This window comes from Macaca mulatta, chromosome 1, assembly GCF_049350105.2.
Source record: "Macaca mulatta isolate MMU2019108-1 chromosome 1, T2T-MMU8v2.0, whole genome shotgun sequence".
NCBI lineage: Eukaryota > Metazoa > Chordata > Mammalia > Primates > Cercopithecidae > Macaca > Macaca mulatta.
This window is the reverse complement of record NC_133406.1, coordinates 213,555,228-213,569,901: the sequence shown is the minus strand read 5'-3', so window position 1 is coordinate 213,569,901 and position 14,674 is coordinate 213,555,228. Positions and strand designations below refer to the sequence as shown.

Genomic DNA, 14,674 nt, shown 5'->3' with positions numbered 1-14,674 from the left:
GAAACCCCGTCTCTACTAAAAAATACAAAAAACTAGCCGGGCGAGGTGGCGGGCGCCTGTAGTCCCAGCTACTCCGGAGGCTGAGGCAGGAGAATGGCGTGAACCCGGGAGGCGGAGCTTGCAGTGAGCTGAGATCCGGCCACTGCACTCCAGCCTGGGTGACAGAGCGAGACCCCGTCTCAAAAAAAAAAAAAAAAAAAAATAGCTGGGCATGGTAGCGGGCACCTGTAATCCCAGATACTTGGGACGCTGAGGCAGGAGAATTGCTCGAACCCAGGAGGCGGAGGTTGCAGTGAGCCGAGATTGCGCTACTGCACTCCAGCCTGGGCAACAAGAAGGAAACTCTGTCTCAAAAAAAAAAAAAAAAAAAAGAAGAAAAACAAAAAGAAAGAAAGAAAAGAAATGTCACTGTACTCTTTTCCTCCCTGGCTGCCTTGGGATCAACCTCACTTGCAAACCACAGGATAACTATCGGGATCAGGAAGTTCACGACCAACCAGTACTTCAGCGGAAATAAATGGTTTTCTGTGTCCTTCGCCCTGGGAAGGCAACAATGCCTAACACAGAAAACCACTCAAAAAGTAGAAGACCACACTGGATGTCATCTTTGTATTTAGAACCCATTTTGGGCCGGGCGCAGTGGCTCATGCCTGTAATCTCAGCACTTTGGGAGGCCAAGGTGGGCAGATCGCTTGAGCCTAGGAGTTCAAGCCAGCCTGGGCAACGTGGCGAAACCCTGTCTCTACAAAAAATTCACGCCTTAGCCGGGTGTGGCGGCGCGTGCTTGTAATCCCAGTCACTCTGGAGGCTGAGATGGGAGGATTGCTTGAGTCCAAGAGGTTGAGGCTACAGTGAGCAGTGATTGCACCACTGCACTCCAGCCTGGACGACAGACTGAGATCCTGTCTCAAAAAAATAAAATAAAAACAGAACCTATTTTGGTGGTGTTGGCTTGGGTATGATTTATGATTCCTTGGATTATGCAAAGAAAAATTAATCCAAACGCAGACTTGCAAGACATGAAAGAAAAAGACCTCGAGGCCGGGCGCGGTGGCTCAAGCCTGTAATCCCAGCACTTTGGGAGGCCGAGAAGGGCGGATCACGAGGTTAGGAGATCGAGACCATCCTGGCGAACACGGTGAAACCCCGTCTCTACTAAAAAAAAATACAAAAAACTAGCCGGGCGTGGTGGCGGCGCCTGTAGTCCCAGCTACTCGGGAGGCTGAGTCAGGAGAATGGCGGGAACCCGGGGGGCGGAGCTTGCAGTGAGCTGAGAACTCAAGAACAGAATGAAGATAGTCAGGGAGTCACAAGAGTGTGGTGCCGGTGCTGGCAAACAGGAATGACTTTAGCTGCAGCGACGGTGCAGATTTTTCACCAGAGGATTAATAAACTACGAAAACTTAAAAAATATATAATCGCCATTCAGAGTAGCAGAAGATAGTCCCCCATACTCCCCTTTGATGCCAACCTCCCCGCAGCCTTCACCCATCGCTGAGACCAGAACTCTGTAGGGACCTAGCTCTGATGGGAGAGAAAGTGGATCCCTGAGGCTTGGGGCCCTGATGCCCTTGGATCCTCTCTCTGACACCCCCACCTTCCTGGGCACCAGGCATATTACTATTCTCTCTGTTTTCCTTTTTCCTCCAGTTGCTCCCTTTTAGGTCAATCATCCAGTCTATGATTATTTCTTCAACACCCATTACATGTCAGGCACTGTTCTCCAGCAGAAATGGGATATAGTCACTATCCTCTTGGAGCTTAGATTCTAGTGGGGTTGACACGTAGTAAAACAAACAAACATGAATTTATTTATAATTTCAAGAGCACTTCATCCTCCGAAAACGAATAAATCAAGAGAAGGGGAGGGAGACTGATGGGGAGGTCAGTGGCGATCTGAGAGTTCAGAGCAGCCTGTTTCAGAAGTGACTTGGGAGCAGAGACCTGGATGAAGAGAAGGGTTGTAGGCAGAGGGAACAGTCAGGAGCAAGAGCCCAGGAACAGGAACCCCTGAAGCCCCTCCTCACTCTCTGCTCCCGCCCCTGGGTGATGTCCTCTACCCCTAAAACTTTAGGCAGGTGTGCCACCTGCACACCTACACCGCCAGGTGTGTCCCTCATTGGCCAACTGTAACATTGATGGCCAACGGCGTGCAGATCCCACTCAACAACCCCATGAGGCCAGAACTAATATTATCCCTATTTTTAGATGAGGAAATAGGCACAGAGAGCTAAAGAAACTCTCCAAAGTCACACAGCTAGGAAATGGAGAAATTGAGATTTGACCACCTCCGCTCCCTAAGCCCCCTAAACTCACCACATCCAACCTGAAATGAATCTTCTTCTCCAGCTCCAACCCCTCCTCTTCCCATGTTTCCTGCCACTTGACCTTCTGCTGCCTCACACTCAAACCCAAAACCTGCCTGGTGGAGGCTGACCATGGGGCTGCAGTGATAGTGCTGTGATGGGGGTGTCCAGTGGGGCCTGGGATCCTCAGGCCTCTTAACCTCATCTTCCCTCCCACAGGCCTGCATGATTCCAGGGAGCATCAAGGCAAGAAACACAGGGAGAAAGAGCAGTCAGTCCCCCTGCCACAGGACTGGCCACATCTGTCACATCTGGAGAAATCTGCCCAGAGTGGTTCCCCTGGACTAAGGGCAGTCGGCGTTGGGGAAGAGGGAGCTCCTTCTTGCTCCACCCATCAGGATGCCTAAAATGAGAGGCTGAGAGGGGCCTGCCCTGAGGACTGAGCTGCCAGGCTTTCTGCTTCCAAGTTCTTCCCGGCTCCCCATCTCCTCCTGCTTCGGGGAAGTGCACCCCCGACTCCCTCCCCTCTGGCTTTCTAGATCCTTGAATAAATAATTCAGGTTTTGAAATCTTGCCAGGCCCACCCCTCCGGTGCTGTGAGGGCGCTATTGGGCTGACATGAGTGACGTCACCCAGCTCTTATCCCAGCCCCAGCATCATGGGACCTGCCCTGGCACCAACTTACCTGCCTGGTCACTGTCAGTCCGGACGCTCTACCCTGTGCCCCTCACCCTGGAGCCCACTCACCACGGCCACCTGCTATCTTCCTTCCAGGGCCCCACGGCCCTCATGGCTTAGCATTGTCGCTTCAGTACCCCAGCCCTTCTGACAGGGTCATAGTGACCTGAAGTCACCTGGACACTCCATGTTCCCAGGCTGCCGCCTCTGCCATCCCGGGGTCCCTGAACTCCTCCCTGCTGCAGAGTCACCGTCACACTGCCATGGTTGCCCTGGGGGTTTCCTCTCTACCGTTGGTGTCCCACGGCCATCACGCCCCCCAAGATTCTGTCACCATGCTAATGTCACTGCCACCCACCTCCCCGCTCCCTCGTGCTCCCCGTCATCGTCACCTCAGGGCCCCATCATCTTGGCAACCCTGTCATCCTCACCAGGGACGCCCAACCAGCCCCATCACAAGCTCTTCCTTCGTCATCTGGATCTCGTCAGCCTCTCTGCCACCCAAGGGTCCCATCACCCCACAGCCTAGCCGGGTCCCCTTCCACCACGTTCCCAGCAGCCTCCCTGAGACTACAAGGCTCTCCCACCGGCGCCGCTGAAACCCCCGGCCCGCAGAGGGCGCCGCGTCAAGGACAGCGCGGGCCGACTCGGGAGGAGGCGGGGCCGCAGCCACAGTCGCTTTTTATGAATGGGGGAGCGGGCGGCGCGAGGCCTCATTATTATGCCGCGCAACGCGCTCTGCGCCCCAGCGCTCCGCGCCCATTGGCTAATCGGGCCGCTGACGTCACCGAACCGGTGGCCGGGGGCGGGGCGGGACGGGGTGACTCACGCCGCTTCTCCCGCGGCCGCGGGGGCTTCTCGGGGTCCACGCACGCCCTGCGCCGCCAGGACCCGAGCGGAGCCTCCCCGCGGCCTGGCCGCGCCTGGTCCTGAGCGGTGAGTAGTGGGCCCCGCCGCGGACACTAGGGGTCCTGGAGGGCACGCAGGATGCTGGGGCACTGGGCCGGCGGAAGACTCCTAGCGGCCGGCCAGGGTCCGAATTCCAGGTGGGAATTCTGGGTTTAGGCGATTCTGGGTTAGCAGACGTGGGCCTAAGTGCTTGAGTGCTGGGGCTCAGTTGGATGACCCGGCGAAGGGTGAGCATTCCTGCAGGGACCCGAGGCCCTGGAGGGACTGATGGTCATCTGAGGTTAAGCCGGCAGGAGGCGTCTGGGGCAGGGACCCAGGCGTCCGAACAGCAGGAGGTGTCCGACTTGGGAATCCAGGTATCTAGACAGAAGGCGGAGTCAGGCCCCAAATCCAGGTGTCCGGGCAGAAGAAGGCATCTGACTCAGGGATCCGGGCTTCCAGCAGGGGGGTCTGCCTAGAGACCTAGAGATGCAGGCAGAAAGAAGGGTCCAGCCAGGGACAGAAGCCTGGGAGGGTGGCGGGTGGGGTCTGAGTTCCCAGGTGTTACCGCGGGAGTGCGGGGTGGTGGCTGGTGGGAGCTTCACGCGCATTCCCCGGGGGCGGAGTCTAAGGCTGGCAGTACTGAGAATCGTGAGGGGTCTGGGAGACTCAGGCACGAGCTAGCATCATCATCTCTGATGGGAGGGAGCAGAGCCGCTCAGTCTCCAGATGTTTCCCTACCCCAATCTTGAGCCTTTGGGGGCATCCCCTGGATCCTATGGCCCTCATCCGCTTATAGTACCCCTTCTTCTGTCTCTCCTCTGGTCACACACATGGAAAAAGAGACGTGCAGGACCTAGGACAGGGATCCCCAGGAAGAGACCCCTGTTTAGAGGCCTGGGGGCATTGGAGAGGACAGCGGTATCCTGGGAGGAGCCCCAGGGGATGAATGTGGGGATAAGGCGTTGGGACCCTATAAGGTATCCTGAGGAGAGACTCCCACCATGTATCCTGAGGGGCACCTCACCCCCTCCAGACCCCACCTCGCATCATCCAGCTTGGTCAGCTTCTCACAAGGCCTTTCTCCTACAGGTACCATGATGTGGGGTGCAGGCAGCCCTCTGGCCTGGCTCTCAGCTGGCTCAGGCAACGTGAATGTAAGCAGCGTGGGCCCAGCAGAGGGGCCCACAGGTCCAGCTGCACCGCTGCCCTCACCTAAGGCCTGGGATGTGGTGCTCTGCATCTCAGGCACCTTGGTGTCCTGCGAGAATGCACTAGTGGTGGCCATCATCGTGGGCACGCCCGCCTTCCGTGCCCCCATGTTCCTGCTGGTGGGCAGCCTGGCCGTGGCAGACCTGCTGGCAGGCCTGGGCCTGGTCCTGTACTTTGCTGCTGTCTTCTGCATCGGCTCAGCGGAGATGAGCCTGGTGTTGGTTGGCGTGCTGGCAATGGCCTTTACCGCCAGCATCGGCAGTCTACTGGCCATCACTGTTGACCGCTACCTTTCTCTGTACAATGCCCTCACCTACTATTCAGAGACAACAGTGACACGGACCTATGTGATGCTGGCCTTAGTGTGGGGAGGTGCCCTGGGCCTGGGGCTGCTGCCTGTGATGGCCTGGAACTGCCTGGATGGCCTGACCACATGTGGCGTGGTTTATCCACTCTCCAAGAACCATCTGGTAGTCCTGGCCATTGCCTTCTTCATGGTGTTTGGCATCATGCTGCAGCTCTACGCCCAAATCTGCCGCATCGTCTGCCGCCATGCCCAGCAGATTGCCCTCCAGCGGCACCTGCTGCCTGCCTCCCACTATGTGGCCACCCGCAAGGGCATTGCCACACTGGCCGTGGTGCTTGGAGCCTTTGCCGCCTGCTGGTTGCCCTTCACTGTCTACTGCCTGCTGGGTGATGCCCACTCTCCGCCTCTCTACACCTATCTTACCTTGCTCCCCGCCACCTACAACTCCATGATCAACCCTATCATCTATGCCTTCCGCAACCAGGATGTGCAGAAAGTGCTGTGGGCTGTCTGCTGCTGCTGTTCCTCTTCCAAGATACCCTTCCGATCCCGCTCCCCCAGTGATGTCTAGCTGAGTCTTCGTGATCCTTCAGCCCTGATCACTACAGAATCCCAGAATGTTAGGCTCTCCAGGGCTTCTTTCCAAACCCCCAGCTCCACACCCCCCAGACCCAGCTGGTTCTGGAGTTCTACGACATTGGGTGTTTGAAGGTTCTTGTTCAGATCCCTGTGGGGGTCCAGCTGGCTCCATGGTTCCAGAATGTTCAGGTGGTCAGGGATCTACTCAGAAATGTCTCACAGCCCAGCTGGCTTGCAATTCCGGAATGCTGGGAGTTTTACAGTGCCATTCCAAGTCCCAGATGTCCCTCCTCCCCCATACTTGACCTTAACCATGTCACTTTACGTTTGAATTTCTGAACTAAAGAGTCAGAGAGATTAGTCACATAGTTGCCTAAATAGGAGAGAGAAAGATTATATACGCGCACATACAAAGAGAGTGTCTATTTATGATTTATTTATTTATAAATTTACTTATGGGTGGTAAGGGGGGAAAAAGATACCCACACCTTGATATCCAGGCCATACCAGGGTACCCGTTGTCCCCTCACCCCCATTTCTGACCTCAGTTCCTGGAGGGGGGAAAGGGAGAAAGAGAAACCACGTATTTTGTTATTATTTTGGATTATTTTTTATCGAAGAGATCATAGAAACCAGAGCCTTCTCCCCAGGCCTGCCCTCTTTGGGTTTGGAAGGGGAACACACCAGCCTCTGGTTTTTTATTTTTTTAAGAAGCCATCACCTGAGCAACCAAAAATTCCTCTGCGCTGGGGTCCGACTGCCCTCTGGTGGCCATTTGGGGAAAACTGCAGCCCAGCCAGGCAGCTGGGACCAGAATGCAACCCCAGCTCCACTCCAGCCTGGCGTCCAGCGCCACAGCCATGGCCCGGGGGCCAAGCCTCATCCTGCGGTGCCCTAGAAGAGGGGGGGGCACGAGCCAACACCCCACCCCTCTGCCAACCGGGGTATGGCCCCCAGTGCATTCCCTGTTCCTGTCTCCAACCTAACTCAATAAAAAATGATTTTGTCATAAATATGTTTCCCCATGTGTGTGTGGAGGGCATGGAGTGGGGCCTGATGGAGGATGGCCTGGAATGAGAGGGTCAAGCCAGGCCTGGGGGGGCTGTTGAGGGAACTGGGGAGCTGGACAGAGGGTGGAGGGTGGCTGGCAGGTGACTCCCTCTCAGATGTCAGTGCTCCTCTGCTCAGACCTGGGCACTGACTGGCAAGGACCTTACCTCCCCCTGGCGACAGGAACCTGGGTGCTTGGCTCTTCCTGGGTCAAGGATGCCCACATCCTGCCCACATTGGCCATTGTGGGGCTTAGGCATGATGAATGTGCTCAAAGCATGTGTTTCCTTAATAATAATAGGTCCTTCTAATTGTGGGTGCCTACTGTGTGTCTGGCACACATGCCACCTCGCTTATGCCTAATAAGCATCCCATGGCACAGGTAGTGTCTTCTCCATTTTACAAACGAGGTAGCTGAGGCTGAGTGAGGGACAGTGGCTAGCCCAAGGACATAACAGCTAAAAAATGGTAAAGCCAGGAGCATCTGTTTCTAGAATCTGTGCTGTGTAGTGAGCAATTTCCTTCCTTCCCAAGCCTGGAGCTTAGGGCATTCTGGACCCCTGATTTTTTTTTTTTTTTGAGACGGAGTCTCACGCTGTTGCCCAGGCTGGAGTGCAGTGGCGCGATCTCGGCTCACTGCAAGCTCCACCTCCCGGGTTCCCGCCATTCTCCTGCCTCAGCCTCCTGAGTAGCTGGGACTACAGGCGCCCGCCACCGCGCCCGGCTAATTTTTTGTATTTTTAGTAGAGACGGGGTTTCACTGTGGTCTCGATCTCCTGACCTTGTGATCCGCCCGCCTCGGCCTCCCAAAGTGCTGGGATTACAGGCTTGAGCCACCGCGCCTGGCCTTTTTTTTTTTTTTTTTTTTTTACGGAGTCTCACTCTGTTGCCCAAGCTGGAGTGCAATGGCACGATCTTGGCTCACTGCAACCTCCGCCTCCCGGGTTCAAATGATTCTCCTGCCTCAGTTTCCCAAGTAGCTGGGATTACAGGCACCTGCCACCACGCTGGTTAATTTTTGTATTTTTAGTAGATTCGGAGGTTTCACCATGCTGGCCAGACTGGTCTTGAACTCCCAACCTCAGGCGATCCGCCCGTCTTGGCCTCCCAAAGTGCTGGGATTACAGGCGTGAGCCACCGCGCCCAGCTGAACCCTGATTTGTTTTGGGGTTCATTTTTAGGGCCACATCTGGGAAATGGTCAGAGGGGGTCTGGTCATTTTGGAGTCAGAAGAGCTTTTCTACGCAAAGGCGGGTGACTATCAGTCTGTGCCTTTGGGGACATATGTGTGCAGGACCCAGAGTTTGGGTATTTGGGGAGAGGAAGCTGACCCCAGAAGGAAAGTGTCTATCATGCCAGGGCAGCAACAGGTTTGGGGTGTGGCTGAAGAGGAAACTCTGATTGGCCAAGCCTCCCAGCTTCCCAGGCCTTATTGTTGGGCAAAGCTTGGAGGTGGGGCTCTCAGAGCATTTCTGGCTCACCCCTCCATATACAGACAGGGAGCCTGAGGCCCAAAGAGGAGCAGCCATTTGCTCAAACTCGCACAGCTGTGCCAGGCTGGGACACAGGCCTTTCTCCATTTCTCTGGCAGAGCCCTTTTGTCTAGTGTAAAGATCCCTCCCTTGGCCAGGTGCAGTGGCTCATGCCCGTAATCCCAGCCCTTTGGGAGTTCAAGGTGGGCAGATCACCTGAGTCAGGAGTTCAAGACCAGCCTGGTCAACATGGTGAAACCCCGTCTCTACTAAAAATACAAAAAATTAGCCAGATGTGGAGCCTGTAATTCCAGCTACTCAGGAGTCTGAGGCAGGAGAATCGCTTGAGCCTGGGAGGCAGAGGTTGCAGTGAGCCGAGATCGCACCACTGCACTCCAGCCTGGGTGACAGAGCGAGATTCCGTCTCAAAAAAAAAAAAAAAAAAAAAAAATTCCTCCCCAACAGTCTGAAGAGGGTCGTCATGCCAACAGGCCCAGGCACAAAGTGGTGAGGCTGCACCAGGTCAGGCCAAGCTTTATTCTATCCCCACCCTCCTGACAGGTCCCTGGGAAAAGCTCCTACTCAGCAAGCCCCTGCCCCACGCCAAACCTTCCACACCATCACTGTGGCTTCGTCAGATGGATACCATTGCTCTTCCCCATTTTACAAAAGAGGAAGTTGAGGCTCCAAGAGTAGTGGGCCTTCATTCATTCACTGCTGTCCTTGTGGACAGCTTAAATTCTAGCTGGGAGAAATAGTAATACAAAGTTTTTCCAAAAATGTAACATTACACAGTGGTAAGTCCTCAGAGAAAGAGCAGAGGAAGAAGGATAGGGAAGATGTGAGTAATTTTTAAATGAGGGTGCCCAGGAAAAGCCTCCCTGAGAGGTGACATTGGATTGGTCCAAAGTCAGACGGTTGGTAAGGAGTTGAGCTGGGATTTGAACCCACGTCCATTTGACTCCAAATCTCTCTTTCCTGGATGAGGGAGGGTGTTTCAGGAACAACCCAGAAACATCAAGCAAGGAAACTGGGACAAATCCCCAGGCTGGGGGAAGCAGGGCGTCTCCGGGTTAAACCCAGACCTCTGGAGGCACGGCACAGGGCAGGGCCTTGTTGCTGCCCCCACCATCATGCTCCTGAGGAGCCCTCCAAGGTCCAGAGGAGAGGGGCCAAGTGCCCGTCCTACGTTGGGTGAGGCTCAGCCCTTTGCTTCCCCAGCCCAGCTTCCAGCTCCAGGGCCCAAGAAGGGACCTGCTGCCATCCTTGTGTCTGGGAGGGCCTGTGTCAGGCCCCTGCACCGAGGGGCTTCCTCTGTCCCTCTGGGGGTGGCTGTGGGCTGGAGCTGAGGTGTTTCTGGCAGCCTGGATCTGGGGTCTCTGCCTTGGGTCCTGGGCCTACTTTGAGGGGTGTTTGAATCTGTCCCTCAGGTTGGGCCCTGTGTGTATGGTGGGGCTGGCTGGCTTTTCCCTCCTCTCAGAATTCTGCATATCAGCTTAGCGCTTCTTCCCAGTACCTCCACTCCCTGCTTCCTCCAGGAAGCCTCCCTGCCTGAGCCCTTTTGTGGCTGTGAGAATGTGATCCATACAATATGACTTACTACACCTCCCCTGAGTAAACATGTATAGAGAAGTCTTCCCCCGTCCTCAGAATGGAGACGGGGCTGCATGTCCTTCTCCAGTTGAGGGTCCCCGAGAGAAGGGATATCTGTCTCCTCAAACCAAAGGCTCCTGAAGGCAGATCTTTCTCTCTCCTCAGAACTAGGGGCTCCTGAATACAAAGTCATGTCTCCCCCGTCAGGCTGGGAACTTCTGAGAGCTGGGCTGTCTTCCCCCTCAGGCTGGGGGCCTCTTGAGAACAGGGTCATGTCTTTTGCCTCAGATTGAGGACCCCTGAGGGTAGGACTTTGTCTTACCCACTCAGACTGAGGCCTCCTGTGTCTCCTTCAAGCCTCAGAGTCCTCTGGTGCTCAGCCTGGAGCTGCTTAGCACCGCATGCTTGTGTGTGTGTGTGTATGTGTGTGTGCGCGCGTGCACGCGTTTGCTTGCGTGTCTCTCTGCCTCTGCCAGCTTTCCAACCCCCAAGCCTGATCCCACCCAGCTACAGGGGTCCAGGAAGGTCAGCTGGGGTGTGACATGGCCCCCGAATTGGGGTAGGCAAGGCTAGGGCCAAGAGCTCCACCTTCCTGCTGGGGTAGGCCCTGGGATGGGGCTGGAGCCCATCTCTCCTCCCCGCCTCCCTTGGTCCTGTGTGGGTGTGTGGGGGCAGCCCTGAGTGCTGAGCCTCCGCAGGGGCCATGTCCGCCTCTCCTTGCAATAAGTGAGGAGACAGCAGCTATTAATATAAGATGAGTTCACAGGCTCACAGCTTCCGCAGGCTGGAAAACAGGCTCCTGGGGCTGGGGGCTGCGGCAAGGCTCGGCTGTCAGATTCCCTCCGGGAGCCTGGAGACCGCCGGTCCCACATCCCCCTGCTCCTTCCATGCTGAGACCTGAGGGCACAGACACACACTCATGTCACATGCAGGCACACATGTCTAGGCCCCTGGCTGTTCTGAGCACACACATGCAGACACATACGTAGGTACAACCATACCTACACCAGCACACTAGCACACACACACTTGTTCAGATACATCATTGTACATGTGTACACTGACCATGTCAACTTTCTGTGCATGTTTAGTGCTGAAGCACACATATGCCCTTGCACACCCTTGTGTACAAGTATGTGTACAGACACAACAAACATGTATGCATACCTAAACCCATTAGCACATTCACACATACACACAACTGCACGTGTATATAATGTCCATAGTCATGTATACACATTTGCAAGCAGCACCAGATTCAAGGACTTGAATGCATGTGCACGCGCTTTCACACAGCGTACACACACTCGCACATGCTCCCTGCTGCTGGCAGTGCTCAGCAATCCTGAATTTACAGGCTGACCCTCGGTTTCCAGAACCAACCAGCTGATTCAACTTCCGTTCCTTGTCTCCCCTCTCCCCTTGCCTCATGACAGGCAGCTCATGCTCCTGCCAACCCCAATGCCTGCCTTCAGCTTCCCGCCCCCTGGGGAGCCCCCGATCCTGATTAACCCCCTCGCTAATTGGCCACCAGCCCCTTGACTTTGCTGCAGGCCTTCTCAGGAGCTGGGAGCAAGAGGCTGCAAATTGGCCAAGCAGGATTGGTCTAGGGAATACTGTGCATATAGAGGATGAGGGTGGGGGCACTGCAAGCGCAGTGCCTGGGTGGAGCCAGGCAGTGCACCCCCTATTCCAGGGCTGGGCAGAACAGTGGCTTCCTATTCTCTTGGGAGGGTACTCCTATGATTCATTATCTACATAGTCACCTGAAGCCAGCCCTGCATGCACATTTACACACACTCACCAGCCATGTGTGCAGACATATTCCACCCCGCTTGGCACACTAACAGGTGAACATCTGCACATACCCAAGTACACTCAAAAATGTACCAAGTATGCATGCAAGCAAAATTTTACATGTTCATAGTCACCTGCCAGATATGCAGACATCATTTATATATTTACATCCAAACACACATGCAGTTGCATGTATATGGGCTCACAAACATACACATGCCCATGAAGGTCCTAAGTGTACTTGCAGGCATGCACCAACATCCAACTACTATCCACATTGTGATATATACATGTGGAGTCCAGATATGCATGCACATACATCCATGCACACAGCTCACATGTGTGTATATACCCTGATGAACAAGCTACCAAGTGGCCACATGCTAGGAAGAACGCTCTTTAGCTAGCCTCTGGCTTTACATAAAAGCTTGAGGTTTGCTCAGTCTACTACTGGGGAGAGGGAGTGATGGAACCTACTCAAGTTCCAACCTGTCTCTTCCCAGCCTCCATGCTAAATACCTAAGCCTGGGACCTCCTCTGGGTTCCCCCTAAGCCTTCAGGCAGCCACAGGGACCCTGTCATGGTTCCAAGACAAAAGGCCAGAACTTCTGGCTTCCCTTGCAGTTTCAGTCTCCTTGGCTGTGGCTCAAGCCCACAAGGTGTTACTGCTCTCCTAGGCAGTCTAGGGCATTGGAAAAAGGAAGGTTTCTATTTCAAATGTCTGCTGCTAGCTTGCTGTGTGACTTCAGGCAAGTTGCTGTGGCTCTCTGTACCTTGTTTCCTCATCTATACAATAGAAACAAAAGGCGTTGTATTTGTAATATTTCCAAGACTCATACTCTGGGAGTGGCATCAGTTCCCAAGATGGTGCAAAGCCAGAGTGGAGGGGCTGCATACATCATCACAGTCAACTCTTTGTTGAATAGGTGAGGAAGCTGAGGCCCAAGGTGGGAGCTAGATCTGACCTTTGACTTCTCAGCCAGGAAGTCTGCTCCTTTTTAACGATGTGTGCAGTGTGAGCTCGTGTGTGCATACTGTGGACATGCATGGACAGCTTCTTCGGTAAAGGCAGGGAAGGCATCTAGGCAGGACCCCTTGCCCCCAAGTATTAACTGCTCTCCTTGTCATCAAGGGACTGGCAATTCTCCCATAAAAGATTCCTTTGGATGTGAAAGGCTTTTATTTATTTAACTTATTTTTTTGAGATGAAGTCTCACTCTGTTGCCTAGGCTGGAGCGTAGTGGCACAATCTCAGCTCACTGCAGCCTGTGCCTCCTGGGTTCAAGCGATTATTGTACCCCGGCCTCCCGAGTAGCTGAGACTACAGGTGCACGCAACCACATCTGGCTCGTTTTTGTATTTTCAGTAGTGATGGAGTTTCACCATGTTGGCCAGGATAGTCTTGAACTCCTGACTTCAAGTGATCTGCCCGCCTTGGCCTCCCAAAGTGCTAGGATTACAGGTGTAGGCCACTGTGCCTGGTCCACAAAAGGCTTTTTGTCCTTAAGCTTCAAAGGCACCCTCTAACCACCCACACCTCCTGGGGCTGAGGAGCAGTTCAGGGGGAGCACCTGAAACTGCTCCCAGCCCCATGACCTAGGAGGGAACTAGTTAACTAGCCCAGAGCAGAACTTCCAGGAAACAGTGCCAGGTTGCCCTGGCCACTGGGCAGCCAGGAGGGGGCAGTGAGGAACTGGTGGAGGCAGCAAGTAGGGAGGACAGCTCCTGAGCAATGTGTGAGGGCTGCCTGCGATTATGGGTTCCTGTAATCATGTGCTGGTTTGTGTCCTTGTGTAAATGACAGGGATCTGCGCACAATATGTACACTGGTCCTCATGTGTGCCCACTCGTGTGGCTCTATGAAGCCCCAGCCCATACCCAGGGAATCCACTTTGTTCTTAGGCAGCCAAGGGTGCAGACACTTCTGCTCTAACAGTCTGGGATAGGCAGGCCCTCAGCCAAGCTCACTGTATTTCAAAGCAAGAGCAAAAATGACCATCACCATTTACTGCCCTTATAAAAGTGGGCACCAGGGAGTGGGGCAGGTAAGAATGGAAACCTTTAACAGGCTCCCTACGACGTTAAAGCCCTCAATGATTTTGGATGGAGACTCTTAAGCTGTTTCAGTTGCATGGTAAACACAGCATTGGGCTCTGGCTAGAGAGGGGCCTGTGTTTGAACCACGTTCTGTTCCTGGCCAGCTGTGATCTCAGGCAACTGTGAACCTGTTTCTCTCCTGTGTAAAATGGGGGACCCTTGCCTCTTAAGAATGAAATAAAAGATATGCCGTCTTTGGCAGGTAGTGGGCGCTCAATAAATGCTTATTCTTCTTAGGATCAGCCCAAGGAGGTGAAGAGACTTGCACAGGGTCACAGCTCCCGAGTGGCAGGGCCAGAATTCAAGCTCAGGCCTCTTTCTTCCCAGAGCCACATTCCTTCCCTCCAATTCCCTAGCAAGGGCGGCTCCCGAACCACCATTTTGTCTTCTGCCAGGGCGGGCGTCTGGCTGCCTGTCAGTCACCGGCCTTGGGAAGCCAAGTGCTGACTAAACACAGGCCTGAGCAGACGGGTGGAGGGAAGGGGCTTTGCAGGGGCGAACTGGCTCCGCGGCCCCCTTCTCTGCACCACCACCTCCAGCGATGAGCTCAGAGCGGCTGGCGCAGCAGTTGCTGACAATTCAAAACTTCTGCCCCCTCTCCTGGGACGCCAGTGGGTGACTCTCCGAACAGCAGGCGTGACCCGCAGAGTCACCAACTCTGCTCCCGCCCCTCTCCCGGGGGCCACTACACTGTG

General features: G+C 54.7%; 2 protein-coding genes across 3 annotated transcripts in view; one reads left to right on the top strand and one right to left on the bottom strand.

The window, feature by feature from the left end:
* The first annotated feature begins 3,773 nt into the window (after positions 1-3,773).
* Positions 3,774-6,983, top strand: GPR3 (G protein-coupled receptor 3). Of its 2 annotated transcripts, none has more exons than XM_001111240.5 (2): positions 3,774-3,920; positions 4,965-6,983. In XM_001111240.5, exon 2 carries the CDS (start codon positions 4,970-4,972, stop codon positions 5,960-5,962), a length of 993 nt encoding a protein of 330 aa, XP_001111240.1. In that variant the 5' UTR covers positions 3,774-3,920; positions 4,965-4,969; the 3' UTR covers positions 5,963-6,983. The 2 variants fall into 2 exon arrangements, with proteins under 2 accessions (XP_001111240.1, XP_077823054.1); XM_077966928.1 differs by having other exon boundaries at positions 3,822-4,030.
* WASF2 (WASP family member 2) overlaps positions 6,557-14,674 on the bottom strand; it is a 101,834-nt gene continuing 93,716 nt past the window's right edge. The window contains exon 9 of the transcript XR_013405201.1: positions 6,557-7,704. The gene's annotated coding sequence lies outside the window, so the exon portion shown is untranslated. The remainder of the gene's footprint in view (positions 7,705-14,674) is intronic.